Source organism: Puntigrus tetrazona, chromosome 1 (assembly GCF_018831695.1).
Source record: "Puntigrus tetrazona isolate hp1 chromosome 1, ASM1883169v1, whole genome shotgun sequence".
Lineage (NCBI taxonomy): Eukaryota > Metazoa > Chordata > Actinopteri > Cypriniformes > Cyprinidae > Puntigrus > Puntigrus tetrazona.
The window spans coordinates 16,681,405-16,700,288 of NC_056699.1; the positions used below are offsets into that span (position 1 = coordinate 16,681,405).

The 18,884-nt window shown below is 36.4% G+C and overlaps 2 protein-coding genes across 2 annotated transcripts; both read right to left on the reverse strand.

The window, feature by feature from the left end:
• Positions 1-2,046: 2,046 nt before the first annotated feature.
• On the reverse strand, positions 2,047-6,308 carry cenpk (centromere protein K). Its single transcript, XM_043237895.1, has 10 exons — positions 6,179-6,308; positions 5,841-5,961; positions 4,714-4,770; positions 4,535-4,598; positions 4,354-4,400; positions 4,184-4,266; positions 3,356-3,451; positions 2,737-2,872; positions 2,578-2,631; positions 2,047-2,446 (listed from the first exon to the last, which is right to left on the reverse strand). Exons 2-10 carry the CDS (start codon positions 5,934-5,936, stop codon positions 2,249-2,251), a joined length of 831 nt encoding a protein of 276 aa, XP_043093830.1. The 5' UTR covers positions 5,937-5,961; positions 6,179-6,308; the 3' UTR covers positions 2,047-2,248.
• A 2,511-nt stretch (positions 6,309-8,819) lies between these two features.
• On the reverse strand, positions 8,820-10,568 carry lbx1b (ladybird homeobox 1b). Its single transcript, XM_043248678.1, has 2 exons — positions 10,125-10,568; positions 8,820-9,677 (listed from the first exon to the last, which is right to left on the reverse strand). The coding sequence occupies exons 1-2, from the start codon at positions 10,390-10,392 to the stop codon at positions 9,187-9,189; spliced, it is 759 nt and encodes a 252-aa protein (XP_043104613.1). The 5' UTR covers positions 10,393-10,568; the 3' UTR covers positions 8,820-9,186.
• Between the last annotated feature and the right edge of the window lie 8,316 nt (positions 10,569-18,884).

The window sequence follows — 18,884 nt, forward strand, 5'->3', positions numbered from 1 at the left end:
GAGAATTGGATGAACCGTTCTCGAATAACATGCGAAAGAATTCTACGAGAAGCATGCAAAAGTCAATGTGAGGCTATGTCTCTGCGACGGTTTGGCATATTGACACCAAACTTGGTGTGTGTTATAATAAGCACGACCCGAGGCTACCTTCAGTGATCCGGCAGCGTGGTCCTCTATTGGGCAGGAGATACTACAAAAAATGAGTATTTTTGCTTATAACTAAAAGGTTTGTCCAAAAATCACAAAACTGATCTCTTTAGATTGTTGAGACGAACAATATCCAGTTTTATCGTAAAATGTCAAACCTGGTACGTTTCTTCAGCACCATGCCCTGCTTGTACTTAAAAAGTTTTATGGCTGCGTCACGTTGTGGTCAAAAGGTATAATGGGAATTCCAAAAATGCTAATAACTTTTCTTTGCATTAGCTTATTGTAATGAAACAGGATTTGGTGGATTCCCTGAATCATGCAGAGAACATCAATACCTATTTGGTCACAATTGGCTGAACATAATGCCAAAATGTCTTTGAGACCGTATCTGTTCAAAGCTCTCACATAATAACAAAAAACTGTGTGTACCATTGTCATCTTACACTAATATGATTTTATTACAGCGCCACCTGTTGGTCAAAACTGATAAGCCTTTTACTAGAGGTTGTATTTATGACTTTTCAGTCATTTCAATTGCAATAATCCTAAAAGTGCTTTCATTCACTCGTTGTTGTATTTGGTCTGAAGCTCCATGCCATGCTTAGCTCCTCATTTTGCCTCAGGAGGTGCTTGGCCCCATAATTACTGCTTGCGGCTACGTTTATTTATTTTATTCATATTGAATTATAATCGTTCAACTTGCAATGAATACTAAACTTAATTTAAATACACACATATAAGTTTTAATACATAAAGCTCTTCGTTACTATATGAATCAATCAATTCAAATGAATCGCATAGCCAGCTATTTTCTTCATGCTGACTTTCTCAATCACTTGCTTCAGGAACTGTGTTTATTACTGCCTTGTAAATTGAACACGTTGAGGATTGCAACCAGAGCAGTAAACACACGTTGCTGTTTCTTCATACTCATCGTGGAAAAGCTCATTTATTTCAGCAGTTATACTCAGATTGTGAAACGTGTGTATTAAATTCATTGTAGTTTAAGCCTTTGGTTCCTTTAATTGTGATTATTTTGGCTCACATTTAAGAAAAACAGTGTCATGCCAATCAGCTAATTAACTCGCTTCAAGTTTCCTGAACCACAGACAAAGCCAGAGGTGTCTCACCTGGGCTAAAGAGAAGAAGAACCGGACTGTTGTCCAGTGGTCCCAAGTTTTGTATTTCATTTGGAAACCAAGGGTGGAGATAGCCGTTAAGTCCAGTGTTTCTACAGTCTGTGATGATTTGGGGTGTAAAATCTTCTGCTGGTGTTGGTCCATTGTGTTTTTTGAAAACCAACATCACAGCCGTTTACCAAGACATTTTGGAGCACTTCATGCATCTTTCTAATGACCAAACAGAAAGAACCAAATACGTAAACTACTTCAGTCGGTGTGCGCTGAATTGATTTAATACATGCGTTTCACAATTTGAATTGAATTACTGAAAAACTTTTCCATGACATTCTTATATTGAGATGTCCCTTTATGTTCGTTTAACCTAAGGAACGCGATCGTGTGGTTTCTTCTATACTGTTTAATGAATTATTGTATCCAAATAGCAAAATAAACTGATTGCATAAATACGTAAGTTATACACTTAAGTGCACTTCTAAACGACTTTAAGAAATTGCGTAGTTTAGCGCCAAAATTTGAAAAAGTGATGTCGCGCCCTCTGCTGATTGGACACGGCGTTACATAGTGATACACCCCGAGGATTGATGGTAGCTTGTGCTGCATTTCTTTTTCAAGGAGAGACTTTCTTTTGTCCGTTTATGTTAAATTTACAAATCACGGTTGCCAGGAATTTACTGGCAATAATACAATGACTATAATTACAAGATGCTATATTGATGACTATATATATATATATATATAACACAATGAGAATATGTATGTTTAGTTACTTTAATTCATTATTTTAAAAAAAATCTAATTTTGTCTTGTACATACATGAATGAAGTAAAAATAACCACCAACACATTCGAAGCCAGACGTGCGTTCCAAGTTGTGGATAACTCAAAAATACATCCAGTCGCAATGAAATACTACCATGAGAATTCATATCAATTTGAAAAAAGAGCAGGCATTGACATTTAACTGTAGACATAGATTAGATTCAGATAAGTACTGGTTAGATTAAAAAAATGTTCAAGACGGATTTTATTGCAATCTTCTGGATGCCGTGTTGCCACACCGTTGCGAAGAAGCATTTCTGTGTACGGTGGCCAGAAAGTGTCATCCGTTATCACATAAGGGTCGTGAGGAGTTTCTAATGTTTTATTGGTCAATTTCTGCAAGAAAAACATAAATGCGCATGATTAAATGAGTTTTTAAATTATTGTTTACATTTTCTTCCATGTACGATGCTTGAAAACAAAGCAACAAAAAGAAATGTTTTATTGTGACGGGTCTCTGAACATACCTCGATAATCTCACTCAGGGAAATCAGGTTAATCTCTGCATCATATGCGGCAGCCTGAAAAATCCAAATCCAATATTCATAAGCAACAACATAAAAAAAAAAAAAAAAACTAAATCCAATATTCTCTGATCTAACGGAGAGGGTGAAGGTGGCACCTACTCTTTTTTTCTTTGTGCCGTTTCCCTGGGGATCGGGAAGCGGGAAGTGCTCAGCTAACATGTCACTCAGCATTTCCATGAGACTGCTGTGATAGTCCTTCAGACTGCTAATTTTTCTTTTCATATCTTGCAAAACGCTGCAAAACAAAATTAAATTAATAAAAATAAAATAATAATGTGAAAACAGAATTGAATTAAAAATGTAGTTTAAAATATTTATTACAATTTAAAATATATTTGCGCTCAATTATTATAGGTGCTCATTAAATAACTGACCTTATTACACATGTTAATTTAATAACTGACCGTATTACTAATGCTGAAAAGAGTTTTGTGATGCTTATTTATGATCATAGGATTTTTTGGATCAATTCAGCGCATCCTTTTAAAATCTAACCCACATTTTCTACAAACAAATCTAAAAAAGTGAGCTTGTTTTCCATTCTAACATGATGTTCCAGTAGGCTTGACACCATAAACCAATCATTGTAACCTGAACAAACATTTCTAAAAACAAAGTCCTTTCCGTATTTCACAGATAAACATGTACAGGTTTGGAATGCCATTCATTCTTGGGTAAGTATCCTTTTAAGCAGATCTGATTTTTGAAAACCAACAACCTGTGCTCTGATTTCTCATTGTCACATTGCAATCTGGTGATTTTCTCACACACTGCATTCAGTGCTTCTTTCTTCTCTGCTTGCCATGTCTGCTCCCTGAAACACATTTGAGTGATCACACGTCCTTTATATTACACCTGAATGAATAAACCATGTCACAAAAGTTCATTTAAGTATATGAATTGTAAAAGTTACTAAAATTAAATGTTCAGTAAATGTTAAAAAAAACGTTCAGGTGCAATTCAGATGCATTATGAGTATGAATGTGAGTGTGTACAAAGCTTTAAAAACTGATTTTAAGAGAGAGAGAGAGAGAGAGAGAGAGAGAGAGAGAGAGAGAGAGAGAGAGAGAGAGAGAGAGAGAGAGAGAGAGAGAGAGAGAGAGAGAGAGAGAGAGAGAGAGAGAGAGAGAGAGAGAGAGAGAGAGAGAGAGAGAGAGAGAGAGAGAGAGAGAGAGAGAGAGAGAGAGAGAGAGAGAGAGAGAGAGAGAGAGAGAGAGAGAGAGAGAGAGAGAGAGAGAGAGAGAGAGAGAGAGAGAGAGAGAGAGAGAGAGAGAGAGAGAGAGAGAGAGAGAGAGAGAGACAGAGAGAGAGAGAGAGAGAGAGAGAGAGAGAGAGAGAGAGAGAGAGAGAGAGAGAGAGAGACAGAGAGAGACAGAGAGAGAGAGAGAGAGAGAGAGAGAGAGAGAGAGAGAGAGAGAGAGAGAGAGAGAGAGAGAGAGAGAGAGAGAGAGAGAGAGAGAGAGAGAGAGAGAGAGAGAGAGAGAGAGAGAGAGAGAGAGAGAGAGAGAGAGAGAGAGAGAGAAAAAAAGATTTAAATGCATTGCACCTTTTCAAAATCTTTTTCTGGGCATCCAGCTTTGCTTGTGAGCATGACAGGACCATTTTCAGTTGACTGTTGAGTCTTTGCAACTGTAAGGACAAATGACATGAAAACTTGTCACTTGTTAACATTCTGATACACTCACTGTCTACGAAACGTTATAAAAGTAAACTTACTTCTTCTTTACCAACTGCTAATAAGACTTCAGGACTTGTTGTCAGCACTTGAACAAAAAAAAACAACAAGCTGCCTTCACAAACTAAGCAAGTCAAATATGGAATATTGAATACTGAATAAAAGTCTTGTTTTTTTTAAACAGTCTTTCAAATCCTTTTCATCTAATTTAAAACAGCTTACATTTTGGTTCCATTTCTTGCCATTGTTCTAACTCAGATGTGATTGCAATCAGGCGATTCACTGCCTGCCCACCAAAAAAAAAAAAAAAAAAAAAAGATGATTTGAGTTATTGTCCCAACTGAAAAATAACATTAATATGCACAACAATTTTTTTACTTAAAAGCAGTAAAAGGACAAACCTCATTTGACTGATCATCATTAGCCTCTGTATCTGCCAGAATGATCTCATTTTGAAGCTGAAAGATATAATAAGTGTGTTGACATGGCAGTGGTATCCCAGCAGCTGCTGTCAGGCAGAATGAATCAGTGATTCTAATTTATTTATTTTTTTGTTAAAATACCTTCGTTACCTAGAGATATAATTATACAATGTACAAAATGCAGTCAAAATACATCTAACACAAAGTAATGTTGTGCTTAAAGCGCTTATTTTTAATTAAAAATGTCTTTATAATAGAATAGAATCTTCAAGATACAGTCCAATCTTCAATTTAGAAATACACGGTTATCATCTTCAATTAATCTTTAATTTACTATTAGCAGCAGCTGTTTACACTACTTGATGCTATTTATATATAAATAGCACTATTTATTCAAATAGTGGCAGATATCAGCTCTATTGTATTGCAATACTTCATAGAAGAAAAACCCAAAAACAACATATTGAATGAAAGTTATCATATTCATTAAAATTATTAAATGGATGCTGCCCTATTGGGACAATAAAGTTTCCACAATACCAATCCTTAACCATACCAATAAACATCCATGAGGCGTTTTATTTTCCTTTTTTTTTCTTTCCTATTTTCTTTAATTGAAAATAAACACCCATTATACATCTTATGACGCTATCCTTTTATTTTTCATTGTGTGTGTGTGTGTGTGTCTTTTGCACTGGTGTCTAATCTCAGTGGAAACACCTTAGATATACGCTGTAAACATACACTCAATATCAAATGTTAATATCAACATTTCTGATTATTTAAATTATACATGCATGCAAGTTAAATGCATGTAAATATTTAAAACATACATGTATGCGTGTATTTTATATACATAATATACGCAATACACACAAACACACACATATAAATTATGTGTACAACAACAATTTTCGGAACATTGTAGCAATAACATTTGAAATTAATATTTTAAAATAAATAACGTTTTGAGAACACTGTTATAGAGCAGATAACGGCCCCTGTTAGCTAGTCTGTGGGCCTTTTTTATATATGAAGAACTGTGGGGTTTTTTTTACAACAAATAATTTGTACTCCTCATCTAATCTGACAGCTGAGCGCTTTACCTTCTGTAGCAGTCCGAACTGCTCCTCGCACTCCTCCAGCAACACTGCTTTGGCAGCAGCCTCCGAAGACTGAGGTGACCGAGTGTCCTGCTCCATTTCTCTTTTTTGATGGTGCTGGGGTCTACGGAATGTGAGAAAGCCTCCGAAAGGTGAACTCCAAACAGATTTGTATTGAAAAGGCGAGTGTACAGAGGACTGGCGCGTTAGCCGTGCGGCTAACAGTTAGCTAGCTATTTCAAACGACTAACGCGACAGTTTTGCGAAGTACACGGTCTTATGTATATTTTGTGGCGGCAACACAGAGCAAACCCAAATTACACCGTCACTATGGTACTTACCATCAGTAGCTTTTCTTTTAAGTGAACGCTAATCCCGAGTTTGACGCTGAACGCCACACTCCAAACAAAAATACCGCCAGCGACGACGTCATGACGTCACGCCGGCGTCACACGCCGCGGACGTTCAAGTGTTTCTTAACTGCGCTGCTTATGAAAAAAAACGTAGGGTTTTTTTTCTTCATTTAATCCTACCACTCATATGTCCCCACGCGAGACGGAACGCAAGTTAATGTTTTCAGTTATTGTTAAACGAGGCGAGAATTGTGTAAGAGGAACAATTTTGTAAATATGACAAAACCGCGGGAACAGAATTTTAAAACGGCTCAAAATTCGTTTTGCGAAAATATCAGATTTGCGGATTCGAGGGCGTTTTTCAAAACTTCTTTAAAACAAGCTATCAAACAAACGCAGGGGAAAGCGGGGTGTTGTCCAGCAGAGGGCAGCAGAAGATCAGCGCCGGGGCCGAGAGAGACAGCACGGAGACAGCTTGAAAAAAACATCAGATTCCGGGCTTCATTTTACCTGAATATATCACCAAGTCATGTAGCTTAGAATAAGACGTGTATTGAGGCTCTTATTATCTTTTTAGTTCAATTGAGCCAAACGCGTTTTACTTTAGAAGCCCTATACTTTTTTATAAGAAATACGCTGCCGCTGGTTTAACGTGTTTACGAGGAACAGTCTGGTGCTATATCCTAGGCATACTTGTTTTTAACGAAGAGCCTGTTGTGATTTATTTGGAAATGCCATTAACTTTTCATAACATCTGAATTATTTGTCTTTAATAGATTGTTTGCGATGAAAATGACTTTCTTTTTGGCTTTTGTTTGTTCTGCCTCGCCACTGATTACTCTTTTTTTTTTTTGAGTGTTCTGTAGGTTACATTATGCTTTCTGGGGAAATAACAACAATACTTTAATAATGATAATAATAATAATAATAATAATAATAATAATAATAATAATAATAATAATAATAATATGAAGAAAAATAAAGAATAAAATCTTAAATATTTTATTTTGAACAAAAATGTTACATTTCTGGCTGATGCTAAAACAACATTTTTTCAAATATTTTTTGTCCATTTAAATATATATATATATATATATATATATATATATATATATATATATATATATATATATATATATATATATATATATATATATATAATTGTGCCCATTTACATTATCTTAAACAGCTATGGCCCTATATATTGTACTACCTTCACACTTCATCTCCGTCTTTACAAAACAACGTTTTAACATTTTGGGCTATTACTTTAGTTATCGTTAAAAGCGTCGGCCCACTGTTGTTTCTTTTATCCATGTCACACACACCTGCTCCTGACAGCAAACTCAATGCGTCTCGTTTCTTCAAGCTCACACGCTATTTAGCACATTATCCAGTTTTTTGGCGTTATTAATCTCGTCAAAGTCAACCAGGCCCAAGGTAAAGAGGCAAAAGAACCAAACATTATAAACAAAAGAGCCCCTTTTTAGCAGAGCTGACACGAGGGCCCTGGTCTGAACGCTTAACGAGTCCCCTCCTGAAACGAGCGCGTATTCTTTAACCAAAAAACAAATCATTTAAAATCACCGAAAGGGGGACGAAAGTCAGCGCCTCACAAAAAAAGAGAGAGAGTTTCATTGTAATTCATTGACTTGTTCAAAACGGCCAGCTAAAAAGGCGAGAAGAAAAGAGCGGACATTCATGGGTACAGATGCTTTCTGGAGGAGAGACTCCGATGTATGGCCTTTGTTCGCGCCGCGTTAAACTGCTTAAAAGAGGGGTTAACGCAATCCATCAAATTGTCTGAAATTGTGTGAAAATTTCAGAAACCATATGGCCTCCAAACGTTCGCGTCTTTTTTATGCGGCCGGACACACTTGTTTCAGTATGGTGAGCCGCGGGAGTCCAGCCGTGCGCCATTGTCGCCTGTCACATCAGGGTGGATGGCTCATTTGTCCTCAGCTTTCATGCTTTACGCTGGAAATTACAGCTTCACCCGTGAACAAAAAGGATTATATAGCCCTGGAGAAACTGGACCAAAACTTGGCGTTTTTGTGTCTTTCTTCTCCTTTTTTCTCCCCGGCGCCCCAGATTTGTGTTTCTCACATAAATTTCGCCCAGAAAGGAAAAACACACGTTGTTGGGTCAAAAGCCAAGTCACGCTACCGCAAAGTGAAAGAGAGAGCGGTGCGAGCCAAAGCCTCTCTGTTTTCTTCTGCGGAGAGCAAAAACAATAGCGTTAAAGGGCCAAGAATCTTTTTCTTCTGAGCGAAGAAATCGAGGCTGTTAGCAATTAAAAAAAAAGGAAGAAGCCCTTGGCTGTCCTGCACAAGTTCGTTAGCTCTTCTGTCGAGTGATGTTTGCATGATGTAATGCATGAAAAAGTTTTTTTGATTCGATAAAAAAAAAATATTTTCCGGTGCTGTGCGTAAAACACAGCCAAAGCTAAAGCTCTTTTTGAGTAATCACTTGGGCTACGGTTTAGGGAAAATGATAAAACACAATTACTGGTGTTCATGATAATGATAATAATAATAATAATAGGACTCGGCAATGGCATCATATTTGAAAAAGGTATAAATGTTTTTATTTTCAAACTCGATACAATAAACGACACGTTGGGAGTTCGTGCAATGGCCTAATTTTGAAGTAAACTGTACAAAACTTTTACAAAAAGCTGTCACTGTCCATTGTGTACAAATTACACGCAATAAATACACATGTAAAAATATGTTTTTTCTCATTAAGAGGTTGTATTGCTGTTTGTCGCCCTGATTCGTGGAATATTTCTTATTACACTCATTAAAGCCATCGCATTACATACAATATATTATATATAAAAACACAAGCTGCTGGTTCGCGATGAACAAACAAGAGTTAGACTTGCATAGTCCGGCTATAAATTAAACTAATTCAGGAAAAAGACTACGATCGTGTAGATGGTTATGTGCACGCGCGTCTCGAGACATCCGTTTACAAAAGTATAAATGAGTGCGTCAGACGTCGACGTCTATTTCCTCGTCCTCGTCTGCGGAGTAGTCTTGACTTGTGTGGTCTGAGAGAGACGACATGGGGGACAGACATAATTTGTGCGCGCTCTTGTACTCGTGACCCGGCCGTGGCGAGCGCTCGGGCCCCGGAGGCCCCGGAGGCCCCGTCTCTCCAGCTGCGCGCCGCTCCAGATCGGCCAGTTTAGCGAGTTTATCCAGAGGCGCTGTACCCGTGGACCGGACCGACTCCACGTCCGCCTTCATCTCCTCCAGGTCCCGCTTCAGTTTCGCCCGTCGGTTCTGGAACCAGGTGATGACCTGCGCGTTTGTCAGCCCCAGCTGCCGGGCGATGTGGTCTCTGTCGGCGGGTGACAAGTATTTCTGATGGAGAAACCTTTTCTCTAGTTCATACAGCTGGTGATTAGTGAACGCCGTCCGGGATTTTCGCCGCTTTTTGGGGCTGTCTCTCTGACCGAACAGAGTCGAGCCGTCCCTTCCTGTGGATAAAAGAAAGTGATGCGAAGTTAGTTGAATGAAGTTACAGGGCTCTTATTAATAATAAAAACTTGATGTGCTTTTTTGTATTTTGTGCTGAAACGTTGATGTGATGAAAGATTAAAATATATTAAAAAATTCATTGGCATCGATGGTTAACATCCATTCAATCTTTCCATTGTACGCAAATGCAATGGTTCTTTACTTTGGGAATCAAACTTTGGCATTGCTGTAAAACACTTTTAAGTGATGACCTGTAATCGTCGGGCCTCCCCGACAGGCGTACTATCCATAAAATATAGTTTTGTTTGTGAATATTAACGCACTTAGGTTTTAAGAGCTTATCATTTTTAGGTTGCAATTTCCACGTGTCTCGATTAACACGATAACTGTAAAATATTTACGATCAAAAACGTCTTTCACAACGCCTTGACAGGTCGTGTTCTTACCTTCTGCCGCTTGGAGTACACCTAGCTCGAGACCTTTGAAGGTTTTGCTGGCCAGCTCCTGGAGAGCGCACAGGGGCGAGGTCTGAGTGATGAGAGCCCGCCGGTGAGTCCTGGGAGCTCGCCTGACTGCGGGCTTGCTGAGGATGTCTGCGATGCTGAAGGGGGTTAGGGGCTTGTTGGAGCTGGCGGGTGGCGGAAGGTGGTCCAGGGGGTTCGGCCCGTGGCTCTCCATAGCCTTGCGGACTTTGACAACTTTGGTGGTCGTCATCCAAGTCGCCGCAAAGCCGCTTTGGTTATACGGTGTGTGTACGAAGTTAACTTAACTAGAGCGTATAACGTCGGTGTAAAAAGCTAGCGCTCGTTTTCCAGAGGTCTTCTGGCACGTGAGTAATAGCCTATAGCTGCCCTGCGACGATGGCGACATCCACCCTGTTTCTCACCATCATCTCCACCCAGCAGCGAATGAGCAGCAGGTCTGTTCAGAGTCCTGGAGACCCGAGGACTACTTAGAGCTCGGTTAATTAACTATGACGGAAAGGCGGAGTCGTGTAAAGTGATGGAGGCTTGTGTTCGGTGGCTGTTGTTTGTCTATGAAACAACAAGAAACAAACAGTAGACTGATAGGTTCATTCTCAGTTCAGTCCGGCCAGCTCTTTAAATGTGAATCAGTGTGATATACTGCAATGATAGATAGATAGATGGATGGATGATAGATGGATGGATGGATGGATGGATGGATGGATGGATGGATGGATAGATAGATAGATAGATAGATAGATAGATAGATAGATAGATAGATAGATAGATAGATGGATAGATAGATAGATAGATAGATAGATAGATAGATAGATAGATAGATAGATAGATAGATAGATAGATAGATAGATAGATAGATAGATGGATGGATGGATAGATAAATGGATAGATGATAGATAGATAGATAGATAGATAGATAGATAGATAGATAGATAGATAGATAGATAGATAGATAGATAGATAGATAGATCGTTTAACCAATATGCTAATCAATAAACTTTTGTATGATTTAACAGGATTATTTTGTGAATATCAAGGTGATATCAAGCTCATTTCTTTCTCATAAGACTTCATAAGAATCGACACGTTCAGGCAATTTGTGATCAATATAAAATGGAGAAAGGCGAGACTGCATCATTTTTTTAATGTCAAACATATAACGTGGATATTTTAGATTGACTCATAATTTAACCCGCTGTATTTTAGGATTGAGGCTCGTTTGCTCTTGACTGGTATATACCATCTTCATAAGGCAATGAAGTAGACCTACTTTAAAGCCGGATTACGTTAAAACGTCGTATTTTAGTCCTAGTAGTCTATTATGTTTGTTTCCCAAACAGCGCGTGACTTGTTCGTTACTAAGTTAAATAATAAACCGCGTTTTTACAAAAGCTGCCAGCTTCGAATGCCATGTTGCCAAGGAACCTAAAGTCTATAATAATAATAATAATAATAATAATAATAATAATAATAATAATAATAATAATAATAATAATAATAATAGTTAATTAAAAATATAGTGGTGGCCATTGTTATCTAAATAGCTATTTCTGCTTGACTTCATCAGTAAAAATATTTTTAGTTTTGTTGGTATGAACGAATGTTATAGGCTGACATTTCAGACATATAAAAAAATTTTTGACTTGAATTAAACCGTTTAATTATAGATGTTACTGTTTTTGTGTGACCATTTTTCTGTATAATATTTTTATCCTAACTGATGGTGATCTTAGGATCCAGAGTAGAAGCGGACCTGAAGGGAAAGAGGAAAACACGCACTTCACTAAACATTTCGATTTTTTTATTTTGTATAGGGTCTTCTTGAAATCATAAAACATGCAACCTGGCTCGTGCTTCCATTATTAAAAGTGAGATTTTAAAAAACACATATTTTAACTTTTAACTATTTTAACAGAGTTTTCTATTTATTTTCAGAGAGTCAGTCAAATAATGCTCTATCGTTTTCTCCTTTTTCTTCAAACAGCACACACACACACACACACACACACACACACACACACACACACACACACACACACACACACACACACAGTGTAGGAAACATGAATTAGCCGAGTCAATGTGGTCTGACTGTTGAGTTAATGGCAGTCTTGACCTCTTGCTGCCTTCTTTGTGTTTCACGTTAGGCCAAGTCTTTATGAATTAACTGTGGCAGTGAAGTCTATAATACAACTCAAGTTTTTGCTAAATCGTCTAGATCGTCTATATATATATATATATATATATATATATATATATATATATATATATATATATATATATATATATATATATAATGAATGAATAATGTTAAATGAATTTTAATTTACTAGCTTGATCATTCAGTTTTGTTATTAAAACGGATTACTGTTGTGATCTATATATATATATATAGACTGTATGGTATGTTCAAGGAGAAATGAACATCGCAGTAATTACAGAAGGAAGATGATCTGCATACAGTTAGCAGCTAAGCTTCTCAGAGGGAGTGCACGCCAGGTCAGCTGAAGTTTATTTATAAATCACATCTAAAACAGCTGATCTAAAGAGATGGAGCTCGGGCAAACGACAACAGAGGTATAAATGAAAGAATAAGTAAAAGACACACGTGAACGGGAGGGATGCAGGAAGTGGAGGCTGAACAGTATCCAGTATCTCAGTGAAATCTGAGTTTGTGGTAACCCACCAAACCCCACGCCTTCAAAACAGACCACCTTCAGCGATCATTACATCACATGAGAACGCGAAGTTTTCACTTCAGTTCGATCTCGTTTCAGCAGACCCCGAGGAACAGCTTGAACCGGCCGTTTTACCCATCTCTATAAAGAAACAACCCGAATTGTGCTTGATATGTTCATTTTGGGCATCTTCTAAAAAAACATACAATCATATTAGTGGCGCCATAAAAGGTTCCCACGCATTCCAGAAAAAAAAAAGAGATAATACTTTGCTTTTGTTCTTTTTTTGTTTGTTTTTTTGTCGTGAATGTAAAGTTATTTCAGGAAAGTGCTGTGCTAGTCACAAAGTAATCGAATTAATCAGATTTTAGTTGCCAATGGTTACATTCAAAGTAGTCTGGAAAATGTAATAACCATCACTTACACTTTCTTCAAAACAAAACTAAGACGACACAACACTTTTCTGAACGGCTTTAAGTCTGCAAATGCTTCTGATCACTATATATATATATATATATATATATATATATATATATATATATATATATATATATATATATATATATATATATATATATATATATGCTAGAATTATGTTATTATTAATAATTATATTTACTTGTATTAGCAGAATCATTTCTTTATTTATTGACGATTTAAAAATGTATTTACACAAAAATGCATTTTTACTAAAAGCTAAAGACTGTTATAAGAAGAAACATATCCTAGATGCCTGAGATCAGTGTTGCTCGGCTGCTGTGTGAACAAACAGTTCAGGCTTATGTCGAGGGTCACAACCTTCAGATTAGTCACACTAAAACATAAACCAGCGGCAATGTGGTAAAATTACACACATCTATTGAAGTAAAAAAGAATAGGCTAAGCTCCAGATGAACGTGTAACTTAAAGATCTCTCTCTCTCTACCGACAAGCGATTTACTTTATTGCTGTGATTATAAAGCATCGTCTCCTCATGACCAGTCTTAGTCTCAGCTCGTGCTACACTTTCCATCGAGATGAAACACTGGTCGAGCAACGGTGTGGAAAAAAAACAGAATAAGAGCTCTCTCGATTCTTGAGAAGATGCTGAGCAGCATGTAGGAGTGTCTTCGGGCCTAACAAATAATTAGATTCTAAATCAGTGTAATTAAGAGCTTGAATCGCAGAAGAAAGAGAAAAGCTCATCAGCGAAAAAGAGATTTTAATACCATTAAATAATGAACTGAAGCAAGGAACATTAATATAATTGAGCATTTGCCCTGAAGGTAAAAGCGAATGGGCTGTAAAGCAGGTTATTTCTTTATTTATTTTTTGGTGAACTGCGTGCATCACTTTCTGTTTATTGTTTGTTAGCTCACACCGGTTTTTTATTCTCATAATTAAATAGAGCTATTATTCAAACGCGCATTATGATTTATAGCGATCATTGTTCAGTCGTTATATCAGACGAGGATATCATCTGTTAAAATCTGAGCTATTTTATCCTTCACTAGATGAGTCTGCTCGTCTGATTCTCTGATATCAGTCCGCCACCTTCTGGAGACACGAGGAACTTCACCTTGCTGCTGTCCCCTATAACACTAACAAGTAATACATGTACATTGTTTTACAATATATAACACTAACAAGTAATAAATGTGCATTTTTACAATATATAACACTAACAAGTAATACATGTGCATTTTTACAATATATAACACTAACAAGTAATACATGTACATTTTTACAATATATAACACTAACAAGTAATACATGTACATTTTTACAATATATAACACTAACAAGTAATACATGTACATTGTTTTACAATATATAACACTAACAAGTAATAAATGTATTTTTTTTACAATATATAACACAAACAAGTAATAAATGTAAGTTCTTTTTACAATATATAACACAAACAAGTAATAAATGAATTTTTTTATATATATATATATATATATATATATATATATATATATATATATATATATATATATATATATATATATATATTATTAAAATGATACCTAGTTCATTCCACATATGAAAAATTCTACCAAGTATACACTCCGAAAGAACATTTCTTCAGCAGACTTTACTCCAGAATCAGTGAGCTCTTAAAATGCAGCATGTATCTGAGTGAACGTGAAGCTGTGTCTTTGTCCCCGTGGCAGAACATTTGTTCCTCTGTGCCCATGTGGCACTGCTCCTGTCTGCTGGTTAGGCCCCATGCCAGAGGACACCCTCATTCCTCTTGAAAGCTGTTCACAGCCCGCCGTCAAAATACCTCCAGTCCTCCCTAAACTACAGGAGAACATGAAAACTCGGCATTCCAGTACTAGTGTGATAAAACGTGTCGAACCACTTTAGATAAACGCAAATAGTTCAATGTAGTATAGGATTGTGTGTGTGTGTGTGTGTGTGTGTGTGTGTGTGTGTGTGTGTGTGTGTGTGTAAATGACTAATGGGTGATTTGGCTCAATAACAGGTCAAAGTGTAAAGCTTCAAGTGTTTAATTAACCCTTCAATGGAGATTGTGTCAGTGCAGCCCATTCAGCTTTCTAAGTGTGTGCATGTGTTTGTGTGATATACAATCAATTTTCTGAACATTTAGTTATTAGTTATTACTCATTTACTGTAAATACTTGAGATATGTGCATAAACATGATTCATAAAATGAATTTATTTTAGCTACATTTAAACGTACAAAGCCGGTTGACTAGCTTACATTTTTTATTATTTAAATGTAGCTAAAATAAATAGTTTGACATAAAAAATAGTATAATTTTCAGTGTAGTGATCGTCTCAAAGTAAGTCCTACACGCACACAAAAAGGGTCTAGAAATAATTTTCACTCTGAAATTTCATTACTAACTTTTAGAAAGAAATGCCAAGTACAACACAACAAATTAAACATAAATTGAAAAAGAGTATAAGTTAATTTATTCATTCATTCGTTCGATCGTTTATACTTTTTTATAATTTTTTATAAAGTATATGTGAAATAATATTTATACTTGAAAAAACTGAAAATGATGTCTGGTATTATTTGATAATATATGTACATGTATAAAATGCTCATATATAAATTTATGATTGAAATGGTGAAATATTAAGTAAACATATTAAAACACTTAAAAAATACATTAACATATATATTTATAGCATACAAATATATATGTTTATCCATGCATGATACCATTCCTGTCAATATATGTTGACATATAAGCGAATAAAGACATGCAAAAGATTGATCACAAAAACATACGAACATTTTTGCATATATGTGGTTTTTAAATGTAAAAAAAAATGCATATATATATTCTTTATTATTGTAAATAAGCTATAAAGATTTCATAATTAGCATATACCTTCACCTACACAGAAAACGTATGTACGTGAAAATAATATGACCTTATAGGTAACAAACATGGCAATATCATTCCTGATACAGTGTAAGATCTGTGTCTTTTACTGCTCGTAATAGATTGTTTAATGAAAATATGACTTATGTGTGTGTGGGCGTCTGTCGGAGTACTGGATCTGAACAGAACATATTGTGTCACTAGGATATCATATGGTCTTCTTGTCAGATCAATGACTGAAGCCAGCTTTACGAATCACAGAGAGACAGAGGGAGGGCTGTGGGGATCCGCTTTCAGCCTTTAACATCAATTACACTCAGTTTGATGAATGGGATAGCATTAGAGAAGAGGAATGCTCAGCTGCTCTTTGTGTGCGTCCGAGTGAGTGCGTCTTTGTTTTCGTTTGTAAAGTCACTTAGCAGCATCTAGCTGGGTGTGTGTGTGTGTGTGTGTATACTGTACAAGAGGAGTGTCCGTGTGCGTCCAAGGGGCTTCGCTCGACCCCCTCGCTCCCACATTGAGCCTGTCAGACACTCATCCATCAGAAGGGTTAGTAAAAGCCATTTAGGCAGTTTAACGAGCCGGCCAATCACACGAGAGCGGGCTCATTAGCATACTCGATTGCCCTGGTTTATGCCAGAGACTGCTGGAGTTTTGGCCGCATTGTTGTCAGAGTGTGTGAAGTGCTTTAACTTCCTAAGGCTGGTGTGAATGAACAATATTTGCAAAAAAAGAGAAGAAAAATAACACTCTATTAGCCAGTTTTTCACGTTTTCTATACTCCTTTTCTCCTCATCATCCAATGCCTGATTGATCTTGTTATATATTTAGTATTATTTACCTAATTGTCTTTTTATCAAAACTGTTGTATTAAGTTAATGCATGTTGATTATTATTATATATGCACTACGACAACAAAAATATTCATTATTAATATTTATAATAATATTTTCATTTTTTTCTATTATATTTAAAATGTAATATTATTATTGTTGTTGTTGTTTAATGCACATATTTTTGTTTAGCTTCAGTAGTTATGTATTATTAAATGGGTCCTTACATTTTACCTTTATAATACATAATTTAAGAAATAAATTACATGCATTATTATTATTATTATTATTATTATTATTATTATTATTATTATTATTATTATTATTATTATTTTAATTATTATAAGAGACATTGCAACTATATATATATATATATATATATATATATATATATATATATATATATATATATATATATATATATTTCTTTTTTTTTTTTTTTTTTTAGTTATATTATTACAATAGCATTATTACATTATATTATATTGTTCCTTATAATAACAATTGTATATTTTTTGTTGTTGGGCAATGCATGTATTATTGTAAAGTGATTATTATTACTATTATTAATAGTATTATTATATATAATTATATATATATTACTACTACATACTCAAAAAGACAAACACAAGCCATAATTAATATTATATAAATTAAAAAAAAACTCTAATTCAAAATATAATTTTTTTAGGAAAAGTGTAACTATATACGGAGCCCTTGATTTCCATGTAACCTGGTGTTAGTGAATCGTCTGAACGTCAACAGAATAAAAGATGTCCTGTAAACACACAAGTATCTCTGTGCGTCTCTGCAGCTGTAGCTGAGCCCCTGACTTCTCCTCCTCTTCGCTCCCAAACCACGCGCTTTCCCACCCAAATGAGACAGTGATGAATCCGACAGGTTTTGTCGTCCTGTTTTTATGAACTGGGCCTAAATACCTAGTAACTCCATTCTCCCCGTACGGCTTTTCTGCCCGCTTGATCTATTGTCCTTAAAGAGACTGTGGCCACAAAGAGAAGCTACACATTAACACGGGCCCTTGTGCTGCCATTGAGAGCAGCGGAGCACAGCTGTCTCCCAGTACACCCTGCTCTTCTGAAGGGTGAGGGGGTGACGCTGGGTCCGGCCCCCCTCCGGAGCGCCCGCTGAAGAGCGTTTGGGAGAAATTGAGAGGGCCGGCAGAAAAGGCTCTGTATTTCCAGTGATGGAGAGGGTGCTTCGTCACACACGACGGACAGCTGCGGCGGCCCCTTTTCTTGGCGGCTTTGCTAACGGCGCGGCTCGACGTGGCCTCGTGTCTTTGTGACGGGCTGGGATATGAGCGGCGCGCTCGAAGCGGAGTTCAAAGGTCTTCAGCGGAGTCGGTGTGGAAGTCGGGTAATTAAAACCTTTCGGGGTTTTAACAGCGTCACCACCCATCGAGAGGATGATTATACTGGCTTTTAGCTGGGGCTTTCAACTGTGCTTCTTTGAAAATCAGTTGCAATCCGTACGGTTTTAGGATCATGTTTATTAAATCTTAAATGATTGCATTTTTGATAAAAAAAAAAACTATAAAAGAGTGATTCATTCATTTATTCTCATTGCTGTTAAAATGTCGATTAGACGTTACTCGATGGAAATATGCGCATTAAATACATATTTATCACTATCAAAGATCTTAATATGTTCAAAATCCCAAAAATGTAAAAACGCTTGCAATTCTAGACTGCCTGAAAAAAATGACTGAAACTGAGTCCTATATGTTTTTAAGTCAAATAGTTCAATACTTTAATAGCAAATAAATAAAGGGAAACCTGATGGATGGTTATTGAAAATGTACACTTTGCTGTTTTTGGGCTTGACAGACCTCGGCGTAGCCTC

What these genes read in the sequence shown, in the direction of transcription:
- cenpk (XM_043237895.1), bottom strand. Translation starts at nt 5,936, where the DNA reads ATGGAGCAGGACACTCGGTCACCTCAGTCTTCGGAGGCTGCTGCCAAA. An exon ending in GCAAGAAATGGAACCAAAAT is followed by an intron (nt 4,401 to 4,534) that starts GTAAGCTGTTTT and finishes TTTTTGTTCAAG; the next exon opens with TGCTGACAACAAGTCCTGAA. An exon ending in ACGGCACAAAGAAAAAAAGA is followed by an intron (nt 2,632 to 2,736) that starts GTAGGTGCCACC and finishes TGGATTTTTCAG; the next exon opens with GCTGCCGCATATGATGCAGA.
- lbx1b (XM_043248678.1), bottom strand. Translation starts at nt 10,392, where the DNA reads ATGACGACCACCAAAGTTGTCAAAGTCCGCAAGGCTATGGAGAGCCAC. An exon ending in TGTACTCCAAGCGGCAGAAG is followed by an intron (nt 9,678 to 10,124) that starts GTAAGAACACGA and finishes TTTTATCCACAG; the next exon opens with GAAGGGACGGCTCGACTCTG.